General features: G+C 36.2%; 2 protein-coding genes across 2 annotated transcripts; both read left to right on the top strand.

Annotated features, from left to right (window-relative positions):
- Positions 1–3610: 3610 nt before the first annotated feature.
- LOC131069592 (uncharacterized) lies at positions 3611–6211 on the top strand. Its single transcript, XM_058005097.2, has one exon. It carries the CDS (start codon positions 3880–3882, stop codon positions 5911–5913), a length of 2034 nt encoding a protein of 677 aa, XP_057861080.2. The 5' UTR covers positions 3611–3879; the 3' UTR covers positions 5914–6211.
- A 10532-nt stretch (positions 6212–16743) lies between these two features.
- Positions 16744–18927, top strand: LOC131069549 (uncharacterized). The gene has a single exon (XM_058005049.2). It carries the CDS (start codon positions 16744–16746, stop codon positions 18925–18927), a length of 2184 nt encoding a protein of 727 aa, XP_057861032.1.
- The last annotated feature ends 2274 nt before the right edge of the window (positions 18928–21201 follow it).

The raw sequence follows: 21201 nt of genomic DNA, 5'->3' as shown, positions 1-21201 counted from the left end.
TCAACTCATTTATATAATGATAAGATAATAATTTCTTATATAATATTATATAATAAATAAAATTATTAAATAATAATATAATAACTAATATATAATAATGTAATATAATTTATAGATATTAATAAAATAGTTATAATATTAATTCTATATAAATTAAGTATAATTGAATAGTAAATACTTATTATTATATAGTCATTAATAATAAATAATATAATACTTACTATGAATAATAATAGATGTTATTAATAATTTATTATTATATGTCTATTGATATTATTATAATATAGAAGAATTATTACATGTATAACTATACATAATACTAGTTATCATTATTATTATTATATTTAATTAATTAACAATAATAATTGTATAGATATTATAATTATATAATTATTATTATAATGTATATTAATTAATTTTAATTTAATGATTAAGAATTATTGTACATGGGGCTTTCATTCTAATTTGGCATACTCTTTTCTTGCAAAACCTTTATTCGACATATTTAGTTTTTGTAACACACAAAAATCATTATTGTTACAATGTTGTTTAACTAACCAATATGTTATAGATTTTACCAATTGACATGAACTAGATGCAATGCGTCTGTAGATTTTACTGATTGACAAAAACTAGATGCAATTCATCTTTTGTTTCCTTACTAAGGAAAAGCATTTTATGTTTTTAAAAATTAAATATGTTGAGACATGGACTAGCTAGGACTCAAACCTAGGACCTTCCATACGCTGTCGGAGTGCTCTACCACTGAGCTACTCGCCCCTCTTGGACCAATCCATCGTTGGTCTAGGTGTGGCTTATTTCCAACACCAACAACCCCCCCTTACGCCACACCTCTCGTGTGCTTGGGGCTCCTAGCCTAGACTTGGCTCTGATACCATGTTGAGACATGGACCAGCTAGGACTCGAACCTAGGACCTTCCATACACTGTTGGAGTGCTCTACCACTGAGCTACTAGCCCCTCTTGGACCATTCCATCATCAGTCTGGGTGTGGCTTATTTCCAACACCAACAAAATATAGATGCTTCAAGGTTAAACTTTCCTCAACACTATTTGTCAAAGATTTACTATATTATTTAAAGAATTCCAAATTATTATTTAATGATGTCAAAATTTTAATATTATTACTACATTTTTTTTCAATTAAAGTGACCAAAGGCACTAAACTTATATTACTTAATAATAAAGTCTTACAAGAGCAAGATAACCCTACTTTGGAAATATACCAAAATTTTCCAAGAGAGAAGAATTTTACTATCCAAAAACCCAAACCCAAACCACATAAACAACCCTAACCAAAGAAACCATCAAAATGGATCATATGAAGAACCCAAATTGTTCCATGTACAATCATATTTACAATAGAAAAACCTAGCCCAATTACATTCGCATATATAACCTGTAGACATATAAAAATGACCATATTCCTAAATGAATATTTTATGTTCATTTCTCTATTTAATTAAATCCAATTTAATTAATTTACCCACATTCCTCTATTTAATTAAGTAAATTACTCAATTTATTTAAATTAAATTCACTATACCCATTTAATGAATAAACCATTTTATTCAATTAAACCCCCCTATCCACTTTTAATTAAATTCAAATTTAATTAAATAGTTATCCTAAAATTGAATAAATCTAATTTATTTAATTTCCCCAAATTGCAACCAAATTGAATTAAAATACTTTATTTCAATTAAATCCTATTATCCCTCCATCCACTTGCAAAATCCCAAACCCCTTTCTAATCCCTTCTAGACTCTTCTAATCGCTTCTAATTAACCTAACCCCTCCTCTAAACTTTGTCACATCCCTAAGCAAGGGGAGGTCACTTCTCAAAACCTCAAAGTCTTTGATAACCATTAAAGGCTTTCAACCTTCAACCACTTAATTCCTCAAAGTCTTTGATAACCATTAAAGGCTTCAAGTCTGCAACCACTAAATTCCCCAAAGTCTTCATAACCATTAATGGTTAACTCAAACCCTCTTACATGGTTAAATCATTTGTTTTAACTCAACCTCCATCTAACCCAAAGGTCTCATCAAGCCTTTAATGCTTTGACCATGATTATCTCTTAATCATTTGCACAAGGGTTTATCCTTGGATTAACTCTTAATCCATTAGGTAAGCCTAACTTAAGCTTAACCCTTATCTCTAAGATAACCATGAGGTCTTCTCAGGCATTTAATGTCTCCAACCCGTCCTCTCAACCCAACCCTATGTTGACACTTGTCACCATTTCATTGGTGTCAATTACAAACATGGATCCCCAACTTTCAAACTCAACCCTTGATTAAACCATTCAATCTTGACCATCCATTGCCCTATTCTTGCTATAAATAGAGCTCTCATTCCTCCATTTTATCATCCTCCAAATTTGTAGTATCACACTTATGCTCAAATACATTCAAGCTTTATTATATCATATATGCTCATCATTTTAGCCTCTCTTTTAACTAGAAATTAGTCTAAATATGCATGTTTAGAATACTTTCTTTATCATTTAGCTCAATCATAGACTAATATATCATGTTAGGATAGTATTCATACTAATCTTGTCATCTTATCATCTAATTTATTGCATTTCTAGAATCATGCATAGTTCAGAATCCATTTCATTTTAAAATCTATCAAGACATCCCTCGTTCTTGCATTTGCCATCCCTGAACCATTTTGCTCAGTGATCTGAGAGCAAAAACATTGGTTTGAGGGACATTGTGAGATAGAGAACCATGGGACCCACCTTGGGAAGCTGAGTAATACTTTGTTACTCCATAGCTTGCACCAAGAAGTCATGTGTGTGTGTGTATGAACTAGTATTTAGCAATATTTTCACATATTGAGTTTTATCAGCCCACTTTTCCCGCATACATAACCCAAATACAAAGATTATACATATAATAATCAGTACAATTACTTGGACCAACCTCTAGAGGCACAATTCTAACAAGTGAAGAAATGTCAATGTCACCTTGCTAATAAAAGGCAGTCCTTCTCCATAGGAGACACATGTTGAATAGGCCTGATGTTCAAAGGCTAGTCATCATCATGCTTTGGATGACCAGACAGAGCATGCAAACCAACAAAACAATTCAAAGCCATCACAAGAATGTCAGCATTAACATGGTCTAGAAGTCTTTCAATCCCTTGAAATGTCTAGTCATACTTGTCACAGATTATACCTGATCTGATGACACACAATAACTCACCACAATACCCATTAGTAAGCAAGTCAAAAAAACATAAAAATCTACCAATGGATAAATTACCATGATCAAATTGATAATTTTCTAAAGCAATTTATCACTACAATTATTATTTAAATAATTTTAAATTATCATTTAACAATGTCAAGATTTTAATATTATTACTACAATTTACAAAAATATCAACTTCAATACAAAAACATTATGACAAACCTGACCCAAATGTCTCTCTTATTGTTGTAACATGTTAATCTCGTATTGATGCTCGAATAAAAAAATAAAAAATTTGCAAACTATTATAAATATATAAAACATACCTTTTATGTCTTTCATTGTTCCTTTCACGTGTTCATGTGGCTGCATCAGATTCCTATGGGACCATATTGTTCGGCTCATCAATATATTAGCCAAATATTATCTCAATTGCACCCACAAGTCCGAAATGATACTGAAAGACGCGGAAAGAGGTGTAAAATGTGACATTATAGTCGTGGACGCCTATGTGACCACAAACTGGTATTGTGGATTACTCTAATGGACGACAAGATGCTCATCGATTCAAACTAGCGCCCTACTTTAACAGCGCGCCATTGTGTGGTTCTGTATCGTCCACTAACCCAATCCAATTCGATCGCTCATCACGGCCATGGGAGAGCTCGAGATCGACAGAAAATTGGAGGGTACGATTGTGTATGCTGTTCTGGGCAGGCTTCACTATGGCTTCGACATTTTTACTCTCGACCTCCCTCACCACCTTTCTCTGCATTCACAGCCCAAATTTCCCAACCACAAAAGACTCACCGACGGAAAATCTATTAACTACAATGCCCAGTTCGTCACTCCCTCAGACGCCAAGCTTCTCCTCCAAGGACCAGCCCTTCAATCACCAGAATCCAGGCCACACTATGAAGAAGAGGAACAAGAAATGCTCGTTTATGTATCAGAGAGAACGGGAAATGCCAGGCTCCATTTCAGCTCCGCAAAGGCAATCGGGCCCGTTTTGGGTCCACTGAAGGGCACAGTGAATGATCTCGGGAACCCTGCATTCTTCTTTGACAGACCCCTGATAAGAAACGGAATGGCCTATTTTGTGTCAATGCAAGAGCCTCCGGACAAATTGCCCAAGAGCTGGTGTGCAGTCTATGCTACCTGCCTTAAAACTGGCCAGACAATTCGCCTTACTCCTCCTGGAGTAGTGGACTACAGCCCTGCAGTTTCTCCTTCTGGTAAGTGGTTAATGGTAGCTTCCTATGGGGCAAAAGATTGGGAGAGAGACCACATTCAGGAGCTCCACACCGATCTATATGTTTTCAAGGCCGAAGATGGGTTATGCAGGCGGATGGTTGCAGAGCAAGGAGGCTGGCCCAGTTGGGCGGATGAGAATACTGTGTATTTTCACAGGAGAGCAGAAGATGGTTGGTGGAGCATCTATAGATTGGACCTTTTCGATGGATCGATTCAACCAGAGCGCATTACTCCGCCCTCTGTGGACGCCTTCACCCCCTGCGCTTCTGTCACTGGGAACTGGATAGCGGTCGCTACACGCAGACCAGGGTCCAAATTCAGGCATATTGAAATCTTCGACCTGCAGTCGAAATCTTTTATACCAGTCACAGAGTCCATCAGTCCGGGTGTTCATCACTACAATCCTTTCATCTCGTCACATTCCCTTAAACTGGGCTTCCACAGATTCAGGGGCGAAGATGCCGAGGACGCCGACACGGTTGTTCCTGTCTTAGAACCTGTGGAATCCCCAATTCCGAAGTTGAAATTACAGAGGATAAATGGCGCCTTCCCGGCGTTTTCTCCAGATGGGTTTCTGATAGCTTTCAACCCTAATGTTGGTGTCCCGGACGGCGGAGTTCAAGTGGTGAAATCGGATGGATCGAAGCGATGGGAGTTGTTCAAAGGCCCTGCATTTGCAGTGGCATGGAATGGCAAACACCAAGGCCTCTTGTATGCCTCTGTTGGCCCTGTTTTTGCTCCCAATCAATCCACAGTCAATGTTATCTCTATCAGCTTTAATCCAGAGGATTTGGGAGATGAGTATGAGGTGAAATCGGAGGTGAGATTTCTGACAAAAGAAGGCACCACCAACAATGCATTTCCCTACTCATCTCCAGATGGGAAACAATTGGTGTTCAGATCGGGGCGATCAGGGCACAAGAATCTGTACATAATGGATGCAGAGAAAGGTGAGGAAGGGTGGATTCGACCCCTAACTCAAGGCCCTTGGATTGACACCATGCCCTGCTGGTCTCCGGACGGACAATGGATTGCTTTCTCCTCCAACCGACATGACCCACATCAGGATGTGTATTTCAGCGTCTATTTAATCCATCCGGATGGAACAGGGCTACACCGAATACCTGGTTGTGATAAGGATAGGATCAATCATATTGTCTTCAGCCCCGATTCGAAAAGCTTACTGTTTCCTGCCAGTTATAGTGGGGTATCGGCGGAACCCGTTTCTCTGCCCCACCACTACCAGCCTTATGGAGAGATTTTTGTGTCTGCATTGGATGGAAGTCATCTGCAGAGGCTGACGTTCAACTCTTATGAAGATGGGACTCCAGTGTGGCACCAGGGTTCCAGTGCTAATGAATTGGATTTCGATTCTCTGTCTGTAGAGAAGCTTAAGGGTGAATTTGATGAACCTCTTTGGCTTGCAAAATCATAGAGATGCTCTGGTTTTCAAAACTCCTGGGTATCATAAGGAGAGGTCCAATCGAAATAAATCTCACCCTTTTGATGTTCTCTTGTTGAATGACTGCCCTAAATGGACACGCTTTTCAGATTGTAAAGGAATGAAAGGACATTCCTCACTGCTTACTTTTCAGAGGGTTTTGTATCACTCTTGTAAGAAAGAAAATTTGAATCAGCCCCCGACAGAAATTATGTAATTTCATTACTTAATTATTTTCAACTATTGTAAAATTTTCATTACAATAAAAAGGATTGCATAATATTATAATTCCCATCGGATGGATTGTTGGCTGATAAGCCTCCTTTTTTGTTATTGTGTTCGTCTCTTTGTTACAGGTGTTTTAATGCTTCCTATACTGTTATTTTGTAATATTGAAAAAAATTACACAATCTCCCATGCAAACAAAAACGCTTAAGGATACATTACAAGCAAGACAATAAACTCTATCAACCAAACCACAACAATTATCTTGAAACACTAACACCAAACACAATGCAACATCAAACAAATCAGTTAGCATCATGTGAAGTATGTAAGTATGTTCCTTAAAAATCTAACAACATTCCTAAATAGTTCTTTCTCACTGTCACTTCAAAAAAATGTTGGCGCAACATATAAATAGTTATTATACACTTCATTTCGAAAGACCAAAAAAGCTAGTCATGAATAGAACATCATTATCAACTCTTGCAAACCACACCAGCACCTAAAACTTGAACTAAGAAACAACACAAGCATTACAAACAATTCCTCCAATTTGTAGCACAAGAAACATCAATGCGAAGAAATGTGGACCAATCCTGAAAAATAGTCAGATTGCCAACAAACTAGAATTATACATGGAGAGGGGAGATAGAGAGTGAATAAGGGAGGAAGAGGTAGGTAGAGAGGGGCGACAAAAAGGGTAGATAAAGAAAACTAGCGAAAGAGTGGGAGATGGAGGTAGAGGGATAGAGGGAAGGAAAGAATGAGGAAGAGAGAGGTAGGGTGGGAAGGATTGAGTGAGAGTTAGGTAGAGATAGATAGAGAGAGAGAGAGAGAGAGAGAAGAGAGAGAGAGAGAGAGAGAGAGAGAGAGAGAGAGAGAGGTGGGGGGAATGTGAGATAGAGAGTGGTGAAGGAAGGAGGGAGGGGGATGGAGAGAGAGGTAGGGTGGGAGGGATAAGGGAGATAGAGAGAATTAGAGAGGGAAAGAGGGAGGGAAAGAGGGAGAGGTAGAGAAATAGGTAGGGTGGAAGGTATATAGGGAGAGGTAGGTAGAGAGAGATGAAGATCTAAAGATGGATAAGGAGAGAGAGGGGGAGGGAGAGGTAGGTTTAGATCTTGGGGGAGGGAAAGAGAGAAGGAAAGAGGGAGGGAGGGAGAAGGTAGAGAGAGAGAGAGAGAGAGAGAGAGAGAGAAGGTGAGGGAGAGAGAGGAGGAGATCATTTTTCTTTTCACAAATATGTACTTGTTTTATAAAATTTTAACATTATATGCCTTAGATAACCAATAACGTGAGCGTGTTAAAATATGAGCATGTTATACAACACTTGTGTTATTATTTCCTTAGGCATTTTTTACCCTTAAGGTAGGATTTGCCTTGGAGATCCAACCCAAAGGGTTGGATTGATATTTTAGTGCCTAAAGGAGTGATATTTCAAAAAATAAAAGAATTGACATAATTTCAAGCATGCACTCCATTAGGTTTGCACATGATTCAATGTTAAGTAAAAAATATAACATAATAACATTGATTTCTCTCTTAACTTTCTAGCCATGTAATTTTTTCTACAATTCAATTATGTTAAGGTTTTTATCCTTAATTTCTTTGGCTAATGTCTCCATTTATTTCAAAAACCTATGTATACATTTTTCAGTCTCATTTTTTACTCCATCAAAATTTGAAACAAATTACATTTTTAGAAACTAGATTCTATTCTACACAATTTCAAAAAAATGTATTTTTGATTAGTTTCCAAAAGAATTAGTGGGGATTGCATCCAATTTTTATGTTTTTTAGGATGTGTCCCACTTTGGCTTACAGAAAAAGAAAAAAGAAAAAAAAACACATTCATTAAATAATTAGCAAAAAAAAATGGACATAAACTACATGGTGTTGGTTAATTTCTCATCCAAGTGATTTTTGAAATACTAAAAAACTTTTTTGGGGTGGTTACACTGAATGCTCTATTATGTTTTATGATAAAAATAGGATCACTTTTTGTGACCCCCTATTTGTACCCTGTAGTACCCCTACCCTAATCAAATTCTAATCTTGGTTTAATCTTGGTTAGTTATCTTAATATAATGTTATAGTCAGATGTTTGATTTAACGCATAGCTGTTGATGTGGTTTTCACACTAGTTGTATGCAAGTTATTCAGTGTTCCTATTTCGTGATATTAGTATCGGACTAATGCTTTCATTAAATTTTCTATATGTATGCATGTATGACTCTTGGTTGCAGGAAATTTCAGGTACAACGCCGCATTAGTGCGAGGTTCGTCTTCACCTGGAATTGCAGGTTTGAGTGTACCTCTTTTATCCTTAGAGATGGATTAGGTGGTCGTAAGACCCTAGTTGACCCTAGTCGTGCTCAGGTGAGCATCGTTAGTCGTCGTCGGTAATCCCTTTTTGTTTGGGTTTGCGAGTCGTCTGTTTGGTTGACTTTCTCGGTTTGCGTGCTTGGTGTGTATGGTTAAATTGATTAATTGGTCCTTAGTAATTATTTTGATTAAATATGTATTTGTGCATTGGAGATTTATGGGCTAAATTAATCGAGAATTCGTTATGCGATTTTCGTTGATATTGGATTTCTCGTTTTAAATTTGGAGTAAGTTTGATTAAATGACTGATTTTGAATATTAAATGCATTTTATATATGCTGTTGAAAAAGAAAGTTTTGTATTTAATTGCAATAGATTTAATTGTATTCTGTTGGCTTTTGAGATTAGAAAGGTTAAATTGGATTAAATTAGAAAATCGATTTTTAATTGAAAAGCAAGTCAATTTGTTGTTATAGTTAGAAAATGATTAAATTTTGAGAATTATTTGTAAATAAGAATTTTAATTCCAAAAAAGGGAGTTTTGGTCAACTCTTCCATATAACCCAAAATTTGGGGAAAATTGGGGGATGGACATTTTTGGAGAATTTTTGGTTGGAAAGAAATTTTGGAGATGAAATTTGGGGATTTTGGATGGAGAAGGAGGGTTTTGGTAGCTGGAGATTGGGGTTCTTCAACAGATCTTGCCAGGAACGCGAGATCAGGTAGGATCTAATTCTCAATTTTAGTTATTGTATAAAATGGAAATGGGGGTTTGAAGGTTTTCATACTATCTTAGTTCCAGATTCTCCATTGAATGCCATGCTTATGAACTGATTTAGTAAATTAATTAGCTTGGCTGGGAATGTATTGAGGTGTGTTATTCCTCATTGTTGTTTGGGTGCTTGAAAACCCCTTTTGTGTTTGGAATGGATGAATACCATCAGAGAAAACTTCATACCAAAATATATTCATTGAAATCGGATCTTATTCAAACCGAAAATTTTAATCCAAATTTGAGTTGGGTTTATTGTTTGTTTAAATACCGAACTGTGTTTTAAAAAATATATATATATATATATAAAAATTTGATATCAATCTATGCGTTTTTTGTCCGAAATGGGACTGTGCGTATGTTCTTTTAAACCCTTGGTTTGGGGTTGGAGGGCGGGGAGCGGAGCTCCACCCGCTCCTCCTCCCCTCCCCCGCTCGCTTCCCCATTTGTTCTCCCCCGCTCGCCTATGTAGATAGCTGTGGCAGCGGCACCGCGGTGGCCGCAGGGCGCCGCAGACCTGCGGGCACCGCAGTGGCGCCGCCACACGGGAAATTCCCTCGGCTAGGGTTTGGGCGCCCAGCCATCCCAGTTGGGAGGTGGGCCCCGCCCTCGCCCCTTTTTAAAAATGTTTTTTTTTAAATTAGTTTTTAAGATGTGTTTTTTTATATGTATTTTTTTTTAGTATAAAAAAAAAATGCATATAATATTTAATATTATTTTAATGTAAGTTATTTTAATGTTAAGCTTTAATTAGTTGCTTAAATATGATTAAGGTGGCATAAGCATGATAAACGTTGATTTGATATTGATTAATTTTATAATGGAGTTTATAGGTTAATCATTATTCAATCTCATTTCATGACTTATGCTCTCTTTCTGATTAAGTTCTAAAACTGTTAATTTCGCAACTGAATATCATTGATTATATTCTGATTGATCTTGGATTAATAAATTTAGATTTTACCTTCTAGCTGATTAGAGCATTTGGCTAATTGAGGTAGTATTGTGTAAAAACAAAATAGAATATTATGCTATTGGAAAATCGTTGAAGTACGATGTAATTACTAATTGAGGATGTTAAATATTATCTTAGAACATATCATTTGAGTAATTGAGAAGTAGTGAAATATTTATCGTTGGGTATTTGAATTTAAACAATGTGCTTTTGGAAATGAGTATCTACATTTGGATTTCCTTTTTTATATTAATATTCCGTGATCCGTATAGAGTATCTGGGATTGAAAATATGAACTATAGAAGTGGTTTGGAACCAGTATGTCAATGATGTTTTATTGAAGATTAAATATCTTATTTAAATGATTAATGGTTGTCTGAGTTTTATGAATATAAATTTGGTTTAAAAACTCATTACGGCTTTATATGTCTGTGCGATGCTTTGAACCTTAAGGAGTTAGAGAACCAAGAACAACTTATCCCGAGTTGAGGTAGATAACTGTAATCTGATTTAGATCTTGTAGAAAACTTGATCGACTTTTAATGTTTAGATCAATTTAGAAAAGATTGTATCTGTTGAATATTCCTATGCGAGTTTAATTTCTGTATTCGCTTTTGCTTATGAAATGGCAAGTTTTGCTTTGTTTGGTAGGACCCTATCGTATGGAATGATTTGGGGTACCTGTTTCAGTCCTCGATTCCGAGTTGACTGTGGTTTTGTGGTAATGTCGTATTTGGTCATATCCTCTATGTGTGAGTCGAATGATGTTTTGTGGTTGACCGTTGTTGGTCAAGTCTCTAGTTAGAGTACCGTTAGTAAGTGTGCATCTTTGAGTCGTGTTTGACCTGATGGTTGTCCTCTCTTCTTGAACTCCGTTCGTCTGACCATGTGTATTCCTTGGGTTTTGAGTTCGTTGAGTATAGTCTAGTGACGTATGGGAAAGTGGCTTTCGATTGGGGGCCGCGCCCAAAGTGGCTGCTGGGTAACCCGTCGAAAGTGAGTCTAATAAGTGATAACCTAACAGTAGATTAGAATGTAATCTCTAAGTAAGATAATTGTGCCTCACACATGGGCCGAGTGCTATCATAGATTCAACATGCTGTGAGAAGGCCTGAAATGGCAAACTACCATCCTTGTCTTCACGAGAGGATGTGTGGGTCCACATGAGGCTTGGATGGGCCGGAAGCTCGGATTAGGTTGCCAGGGTAACCCAGTGTATGGGGCCGGGACCTATGAAGACTTGCCATGGTAACCATACCAAGTTGTGTGATGACACTTGTCCCTACGTTCGCTAGTGTGTGGTCATTTTGTCTGGTTAAGAGTACCTTTGTGGGTCGTCCTTTTGTTTATGCCCTTGTGGGTATCGGTTTCATGTTAGACCTTGGGTGGTGATGACTCAGTTTTATGGATGCTCTCCTGGACCTTTGTTTTAGCTTCGATTATGTTTAGCTGGGTCCTGTTCTTTTCAGGGATCGTTTATGTATTTATTGACCGATATGGTCGTTTGTATATTGTTTATGTTTCGCCTTGATGGCAGGATTGTAATGGTGTAACCTCTTGTATTCTTAACTTTATTATTTATCAGAGGGGTCTTGCAGTTGAGCAGACCCGGAGATGTAGCCCTTTAGGGGTGAACTCCGAGATCATTATGGTGTTATGTGATGTATTCTCTTATGTTTCCTTTATTCAGCTTTATCATGTATGATTAGCTTATGTTAGAATGGTTAAGTGGATAAAATGGAATTAACTTTAAATGCTTTTATTCAGTCCTTTCTTGTATGCCATGTTGATCGAATGCGTAAGTGGTTTAGATGAGATTTATCGTAGATGCATGTTTGTAATCGTCTTTTAAAATGCAATAAGTTGGAATATGAAAGAATGTAACTTAGAGTAATGGAATATATTCTGCTGTTGTTAAGGAAATTAAGTATGCTTGAAAAGATCTCATATGATTTTGATGAAATTCTAGTGTGTTAAGATGTTAGATGTATGGCTTGTAATTTTAAATGAAAAGCTTGAATGAAGATTATGAACAAGATCTTAATGGATGAATCTTTGCTTGTGATTTATATTTCCGTCCTTTGAAAGAGATTATCCTGATTAAGAAATATCTCGTTGTTGGATTATCAGCTTATTGGATTAATGGTGTGAGTTAAGTGAATTGTGATATTTAAGTAATCTCGTTGGGAAACTCTTTAGGTGTTAGTTGTTGTCTTCCGCTATGTAATCTGAATCTTTGATATCTTGTTGTATCTCAATGTGGTGTAACTTTAAAAAAAAAAATTTGCACTCTATTCTTGTGTTATGGCGTAATCCCTTCGGGGTTTCCTGGCAGGGCATTACATACCCCTTAATCTCCACCATTTTCAATAAGAAAATTAGTAGTTTAGAATGTATATTTAGGGCACTATTGCACTTGTTATTGTTGTATCTTCAAATGGGTGTAACTATTTTCAATTTCTCATCATTTTAGGAAAAAAAAAATGAGGCAACTTAACACCCGCTTTTGGTCCTACATTTCCAAGCTACACATACCCAATAGCTAAATAATGTAATAGCAATGTCATATTTTCAACAAGGTTTAGATAATAATTTTGTATTTGAAATGTGTTTAATAGGGTAAATAGGTAATGTTTTGGGGCTAGATTATTTTAGATAAACCTAAATTTTAGACTCAATCATGTTACAAACCATGAATTTTAGGGTTCCAATATTGCATTTACATTTTAAAATAGGATAAAATTCTTAAGAAAATCATAAATGCTTAAAATCCTATTAATTGCCTCGTGTGGATGGACAATGTGGACTAGAGATGTTATTGAAGGTGTCAAGTGTAGATATCCATTTTGTTTTCCTCTTCCAAGCCATTTTTTATTGTTGAAATAAAAAGAAACAAGGCTAGCAAGTGAAAAAAAATGTTAATAAATTTTCAAAATGGATATATATTCCTAAATTAATATCCATTATGAGCAAATGTATCTTTATAACAAAACTCCAAACTTAATAAATATCCATTATTTTAAAGTAGATAACTAGTTTTTCCCAGATGGATAGCTATTCTTTTTTTAAAAAAATTGCCCATAATTTTTTCACTAAAGGTGAACTCAACTTCTTGCACTTACCCAAAAATTTTCCCTTTTATACTTAAGCTAAGTGAAAGAGAAAGAGAGCTAGGTTAAAAAGCTAAGAATTGCAAAGAATATACTTGTTGGAACATGAAATAGAATGTAGAGTTATAAGTAAAAAAAAAAAAAGAATCACATACCTAAAGTTGGAGATTTTATATCTATTAAAAAAAAAAAGTTGGAGATTTTATTCTAGATGTGGTCAAAATGTGTGAATGTCTTCTTAATGCATTGTAGTTCAACTTCTGTATTGTAGTCCAACTTGTGTATTGTAGTCCATGTTATGTGTTGTCATCCAAAATTGTTGTAAAATATAAATTTTCTTATGGACCTTTAGACTTCTTAAACATAAGGGACAAAGCGTGAACACAACAACACCCCAAAATATACCAAATACTATTAAAGTGCTAAAATAAAGCTACACACATTTTTAAAAAATGACAAAGAGAATGGGAGAATAAAACTAAACCTTCACCCATTCATAATGTTCCAAAACCTATTAGTTTAGGAAAATAGGAAGGATTTGCACTACTTAAGAGCTTGTCTAGAATAGACAAGCCCCTTTTTGGTCTTTTGACCTCCATGAGAAGTATATGATAAAGAGTGAATGAAATATGTGTGTGCTCATAACCTATGTCTAGAATTAGAGAAACAAGTATAAATTCTATTAAAATTACTTGTATGCCTACGACGACTAATAATATAATGCATATGGTTGTCAAGTAGGAATGCAAATCCCAACAAGTACCAAGAAAACACCAATGGATTCACAAATGTTGTTAAAATAATAAATAAAAATAAGTTTTGAACATTATCATGTCCACTATGAATGTAACTAAAATGTACAAGTATAACATGTCAGATGTTCCCAAACATGCAAAGGACTTCAAAGAAATTATGCTGGACAACAAGGTGCTTGAGAATGTTAGATATATGCTAATAATATTGTAGATCACGTGATAACTTAAAATCAAAAGCTTGCAAGAGACCTTGATAGATTCGAAAAATAAAACTAGGAATGAAGATAAAGAGGCTAGAGACCCAAATAGGTCATTATAATTCAACATAGTACACTCACCAAGCTTGGGCATCAAAAGAAAGGTGGGAAAAGCTCGTAGAAATTGGTGTTGTATGCTTGATTGTGATTGGATTCTAGCACATTGCATAGTCATCTATGTATCACGCCAATGTCTAAGCACAATAAGATTTTGAAATCTTCACATGCCATAAAAACATGAGATAAATATAGAAGAGACACTAGTTTACAAATAAAGATGAGGAAACACAAAGAAATAAGACATAACCCGGTATCAAGGATGAGAAGAGTTGAGGCATAGGCTAAACAAGCCCACAAACACTCTAAGAGTTACAAACAGTGAAGTGAGCTCAAAAATAATATGAGAATTGTAAGGGTATCCAATTTCTAATGTTATACCAATACAAATAATTTCTTATTTTGTGCAATCCTTAGAGACACGGCTACACTGGCTCCAAAACGGGGTTATAAAACTCGTGTTATTGCCTTTTTCAAAAAAAATCGAAAAATCAAAATCGTAGCTAATTCTGCTGATCACAATCAACTATTTGTAATTTTTGACAAATTTCATGTTATTGATTTTTCGTGCCATTTTGAAACCAGTTTAACTGTGACCCAATCCTTAAAACTATTAGATTTAAAAATAAAATTGTATACTTTTCTTTAGTGTAATTTCCTCAAAGACCAGCTTTGACTATCCTCTTATCATTCTACTTCCATTAAAGTAAAATTTATCCATCTCCTTCTATGTATGCCCCTAAATCCTCATCTTAAGCTTAAATAGAAATGTAGATTTAATAATAAGAAGTTTTAGACCAAATTGAATTTTCAAATTTAAAAAATTCAGAAATTGATTTTAATACACAAATTTTGACCCAAAAATTAATTACAGAAAATCTACTTGAAAAAGGTTGAAAATATATAATTTATAATAATTAACTTATTTTCATTCTTATTTGTATGATTGGTACAAAATCCCCTGCAATGACATAGACTTATAACCAGGCCTAGAATTTGACAGGGAAAATGGTCGTTTTTTCACTTTTGAACCGTATTTGACAACTTAAAAAATTAGTAGAACGTATGCATTGACATGCTATTTTGTTTCTAAAACTGTATAGATGACATTTCAAATTTATTTAGAATATTTTGAAATGGAAGGATTTAGAATATGGAAGGATGTAGTTGTTTCTAATTTTATAATATTTTAATATGATTTTTTAGAATAGTTCTATTTTTTCATATGAATTTAGAAACTTGTCATAATTGAAATGATAGAATATAATTGATAAAATATTTTAATATGAATTTTTACAATATATTCTATTTTTTAATATATGAATTTAGAAACTTAGTCAATTTAATTTTTTAAATATATTTAATAAGATTGTTATAGAAACTTTTCATAATATATATAATTTTAAAATTTTAATGTTTATTATTACTAAATTAGTAATTATTAATTGATTATTATTTAATGTTAATATATAATATATATTAGTGTATTAATTTAGAAACTTATTTAGTAAATTTAAGATTTTTGCATATATTACTAATTTGTGTGGCTTCATTCTTCTACTTTATATTTTTTGACAGTTAATATTTTTCTTAAAATGTCAAATGAAAGGCATTGAAATGACTAAACCGTCATCAAAAAATCATATGACAGGTAGGGATGACCGTCAAATTCCAGGCCTGCTATAACTGATTGTTCGTTTTACGCGGTACCTTCATTGCACTATATTGCTATGGTAGCTTCACTGGCTCTTCCGTTGAAACATCGCAAATATCATCTCATGTGCAACTAGGGGAAAGGACCCAGTAGTTGAGCATGTTCCAATTGTTGTGAGGGTTGTTGATACCTTTTGTTCCAAAAATTGAACAAATAAAACCTATTGTTTGAAACAAAAAATATCAATTTTTGTTAGGAAATGTACCAACAGTTGTTAGGAAATGTACCAATAGTTGTTAAGAAATGTACTAATATTGTAAAAAGTAACCAATCAGGTGATGCCACATCGGCTGCACAACTATTGGGGTCTCTAATGCACGCCTATTGGTCTCACTTTTTTTTGGGGCTGTTTTGGACACCTTGGCAAAAAGCATGCTGATGTGGCATCATATTTGATGATGTGGCCCTGAAACCTTAGTTATAAGCAGGGGACTTGCCAAGTAAGCTGCTGTAAAAAAATCGGAGTGATTCGAAATTTCCAAGTAGGATTTTGAGAAGCGTGAAGTTAGGGTGCACGACTACTGGGTCCTTTCCCCTACAAATCCGAAATGGTATTATCTATAGAAGTGGAAAGAAGTATAAAATGTGACACTATTGTCGTAACATCTTGATTGTATCGAATGTCTATCCTATCAACGTTTAACCCTAATCAGTAAGATGCTTGTGCAGTTTACTAGGCGACAAATTGCTCATCTCATCAAACCAGTGCCATTATTTGACAGGGGCTCCCTTGTGGGGATTCCTATTGTTCCCCCAACATATCCGATTCGATTGCCCATTACGACCATGGCAGAGCTCGGGGACAGAAAAATGGAGGGCACAATTGTGTATTCTGTTGTGGGCAGGCTTCACTATGGCTTCGATATATTTTCTCTCGACCTACCCCACACCCTTTCTCCTCAGTCACAACCCAAATTCCCCAATTACAACAGACTCACCGACGGAAGATCTGTAAACTATAATGGCCAATTCGTCACTCCCTCCGACGCTAAGATTCTCCTCCGCGGAGCAACCCTTCCGGCAACAGATTCAAAGCCACACTGCGAAGAGGAAGAACAAGAAATGCTCGTTTATGTATCAGAGAGAACCGGAAATGCCAGGCTCTATTTCAGCTCTGCAAAGGCAATCGACAGGCCCGTTTTGGGTCCACTGAAGGGCACGGTGAATGATTCCGAGCACCCTCCATTCTTCTTCGACAGGCCCGTGGTTAAAAACGGGAGGGCCTACTTTGTGTCTGCTCAAGAGCCTCCGGACAGACTGCTCAAGAGCTGGTGTGCAGTTTATGGTACATGCCTTAAAACTGGCCAGACAATTCGCCTTACTCCTCCCGGAGTAGTGGATTACAGCCCCGCCGTGTCTCCTTCAGGGAATTGGACCATGGTGGCTTCCTACGGGTCAAAAGACTGGGAGAGAGACCAGATTCAGGACCTCCACACCGATCTCTATGTTTTCAAGGCCGAAGATGGGTCATGCAGGCGGATGGTTGCAGAGCAAGGAGGCTGGCCCAGTTGGGCGGATGAGAATACTGTGTATTTTCACAGAAGAGCAGAAGATGGGTGGTGGAGTATCTATAGATTGAACCTTTTGGATGAACCCATTAAACCAGAACGCATTACTCCACCGTCTGTGGATGCCCTCACCCCCTGTGCTTCTTCCACGGGTAACTGGATAGCCGTTGCCACACGCAGACCAGAGAACAAATTCAGGCATATCGAAATCTTCGACCTACAGTCGAAATCTTTTATACCGGTCACAGCGTCCATCAGCCCGGGCATTCATCACTACAATCCTTTCCTCTCCCCAGACTCTCTTAAACTGGGTTTCCACAGATTCAGGGGCGAAGATGCCCAGGACGCCGACACGGTTGTTCCGGTCTTAGAACGTGTGGAATCCCCAATTCCGAAGCTGAAATTACAGAGGATAAACGGTTCGTTCCCGGCGTTTTCTCCAGATGGGTCTCTGATAGCCTTCAATCGGACTATTGGTGTCCCGGACGGTGGAGTTCACGTGGTGAAGGCGGACGGATCGAAGCAATGGCAGCTGTTCAAAGGCCCTGCTTTTGCAGTTGCTTGGAATGGCAAACAACAAGGCCTCCTGTATGCCTCTGTTGGCCCTATCTTCGCATCCCATCAATCTACAGTCCATGTTATCTCCATCCGCTTTAAGCCAGAGGAATTAGGGGAAGAATTTCAGGTGAAATCGGAGGTGAGAGTTCTGACAAAAGAAGGCACCACCAACAATGCATTTTCCTTTTCATCTCCAGATGGAAAACAATTGGTGTTCAGATCGGGGCGATCCGGGCACAAGAATTTGTACATAATGGATGCAGAGGAAGGGGAGGAAGGATGGATTCGACCCCTAACCCAAGGCCCCTGGCTTGACACCATGCCCTGCTGGTCTCCCGACGGCCAATGGATTGCTTTCTCCTCTAACAGACATGATCCACTGCAGGAGGTGTATTTCAGCATCTATTTAGTTCATCCGGATGGAACAGGGCTACACAGAGTGCCGGGTTGCGAAAAGGAAAGGATCAACCATGTGTTCTTCAGCCCCGATTCGAAAAGCTTGCTGTTTACTGCCAATTTTTGTGGGGTGTCGACGGAACCCGTTTCTCTGCCCAATCAATTCCAGCCTTACGGAGAGCTTTTTGTGTCTGCTTTGGATGGAAGTCATCTGCAGAGGCTAACGTTCAACGCTTATGAAGATGGGACTCCAGTGTGGCACAAGGGTTCCAGTGATAATGAATTAGATTTAAATTCACTGAGTTTAGGGGGTAATAGAATGTCTGGAGAGATGCTCAAGGGTGAATTTGATGAACCTCTCTGGCTTGCAAAATCGTAGGGCTACTCTCGTTTTCCAACTCCAGGGTATGAAAAGAGACCCCTTTCATGTTGTTATTGAATGGCTGCCCTAAATTGATACACTTTTTAAATTGTATTAGGGATGAAAGAACATTCGCCACTGCTTTCAAACAGGCACTTTCTGGTTGTTTACTTTCAGAGTTTTTCTGCATCGCTGTTGTTAGAAAGAATGATTGAATCATCTCGACACAGAAACTATGTAATTTCTATACTTAATTGTAAATTACTTGTTTTTTTTTTATAGGTAATGGCCGAAGTTGATAAGGTGTACATACCCTACTTCTTTTGTGGGATTTGAACTTGTGACTTTTATTTCAAGAGCACAAATTCTCCACCACTAGGCCAACTCAAGTTGTACTTGTTATAATTCCCACCCGATTGTGCTGCAATTGGATTGTTGGCCTGATAAGCCTCATGGAAATGTTTTGGCATTCGTCTCTTTGATACACATGTTTTAAAATCTCCTATCCTGTTAATTTTCGTATTGAGGATTTTTTAATTGCCCCCCCTTCAAAGGGTTTCGATGTTCTCTTAAGTTAAAATGATGAAGCTACTTTGTCCTGCAAGTTCGCCCAAGCAATGCAGAAATCCAAAAATCTGACGCAAAGATTTAATAGGGATGAAAATTGTTTAATTCTTAGGGATCAAGTCCTCTTTCAATGATCTTTTTATCATGATGGAGCATGTTTTTTATTGGACAAGGTTGGGAGAGGGTTTTTCAGTCATCAAAATGCATTATGGAAATCATCTATGGATGTTACATATGCATTATGGAAACCATTTATGGATGTTACATATGTATTATGAGAATTATCTATGGATGTTACATAACTAAACTTTAGACTTCTCATCGATTGAAGATTGTTTGTATCTTGTTCATTGTACAATAGCCTCAAAAAAATAACAACATCGATGAAAAATTCCAACCTTCGATGTCATATCTTCATTTATGAAAAATCAAAACTTAAATTATCAACCCTCTTGATGCCTTACTAAATAGTCATTTCCCTAATTATTATGGAGTTGAAGTGTTCAATTAGGCATTTACCATGAATCCTATATGCTAACAAGTTATGCCTCTTTGCTTTATCCTGATAGGAACTATTTTTGAACTGAGAATCAGTGCTTGACAATGCATATTACCTTCTAAATTCTTCGATATATGCTTTGTGATGGCTGACACACCCTCTTGATTTGATTTCTACCCGAATATTTTTAAGGATCGTGTGCAGTTTCATAGATTTTATTCAGTTTAGCAATAGTTTCCTCCATTGTCTTTGCTGGTGATTATATTTGTCAAGGTTGATTCTCCGCTTTGTCAGCCATGACAGCATCCATATCATGAAGGGAGAAAAAAGTTTGGTTGTCATCGTCCCATTTATTCTCTATGAAACTCTATTTGACTAAGGGGTATATAGAACTATCTTATGTCTTTTAATTCCATTCTCTTTATGTAATTTATAAAAATTTGTAGAACATAACCCACCATCATTGTCAATCATCAAAACTTAATCTTCATCTTGTCTAATTTTCCACTAGAGCCTTAAAATATTTAACTTTAGAAGTAAAGAATTATATTTACTTGTAAGTAAATACACTTATGACCTATAAAAACATCTATAAAAGATACATCTATTAAAAAGAATTGGAAATAGAAAGAAAAATAGCATAACCACATATATCTAAATGAATTAATTCCAACACCCTAAACAATTTATGAAAACTAGAATAGAACTAAATGTGGTTTTGTTTTCCATATACACAATTTCACAAAAAAAAAAAATTAATTTAATAGTACAATCATTTGTATACTCAACAAGTCTTCTTTTCTTTTTTAGGGTCCTTATACCCCTCTTGTTCCTATATGACTCATTCTTTGGTACCATAACATTATATTTTCATAGGTGACTTATTCTCTAAAGTGAGATCATATTTAGGTACCTAGGAAGTATGGTCATCAAAAGTACACACAACACTCCTCTTTATTATTGGATTTGATGGTGAAGGTGTATATTTCATAGATCTTTTCACTATCGAAATAGAATAACTATTACATTTGAAATTATAATTGTATAATTTGATAGCTAAAATAAATATCCAACATGAAAACCGTGAGAAATAATCATAGCTCCTCACACCGTCTTACAAGTCCTTTAATAAAAAAATTACACCCCTACATCATTAAAAATTTGTTAACTAATAATAAGTTTTCTACCAAACTATAGATGTTGAATACATCATCTCCTTCACTCAT

This window comes from Cryptomeria japonica, chromosome 3 (assembly GCF_030272615.1).
Source record: "Cryptomeria japonica chromosome 3, Sugi_1.0, whole genome shotgun sequence".
Classification (NCBI taxonomy): domain Eukaryota; kingdom Viridiplantae; phylum Streptophyta; class Pinopsida; order Cupressales; family Cupressaceae; genus Cryptomeria; species Cryptomeria japonica.
This window is presented reverse-complemented; position numbering and strand designations above follow the sequence as displayed.

Excerpts from the sequence above, each read along its gene's own strand:
- LOC131069592 (XM_058005097.2), top strand. The coding sequence starts at position 3,880 with ATGGGAGAGCTCGAGATCGACAGAAAATTGGAGGGTACGATTGTGTAT.
- LOC131069549 (XM_058005049.2), top strand. The coding sequence starts at position 16,744 with ATGCTTGTGCAGTTTACTAGGCGACAAATTGCTCATCTCATCAAACCA.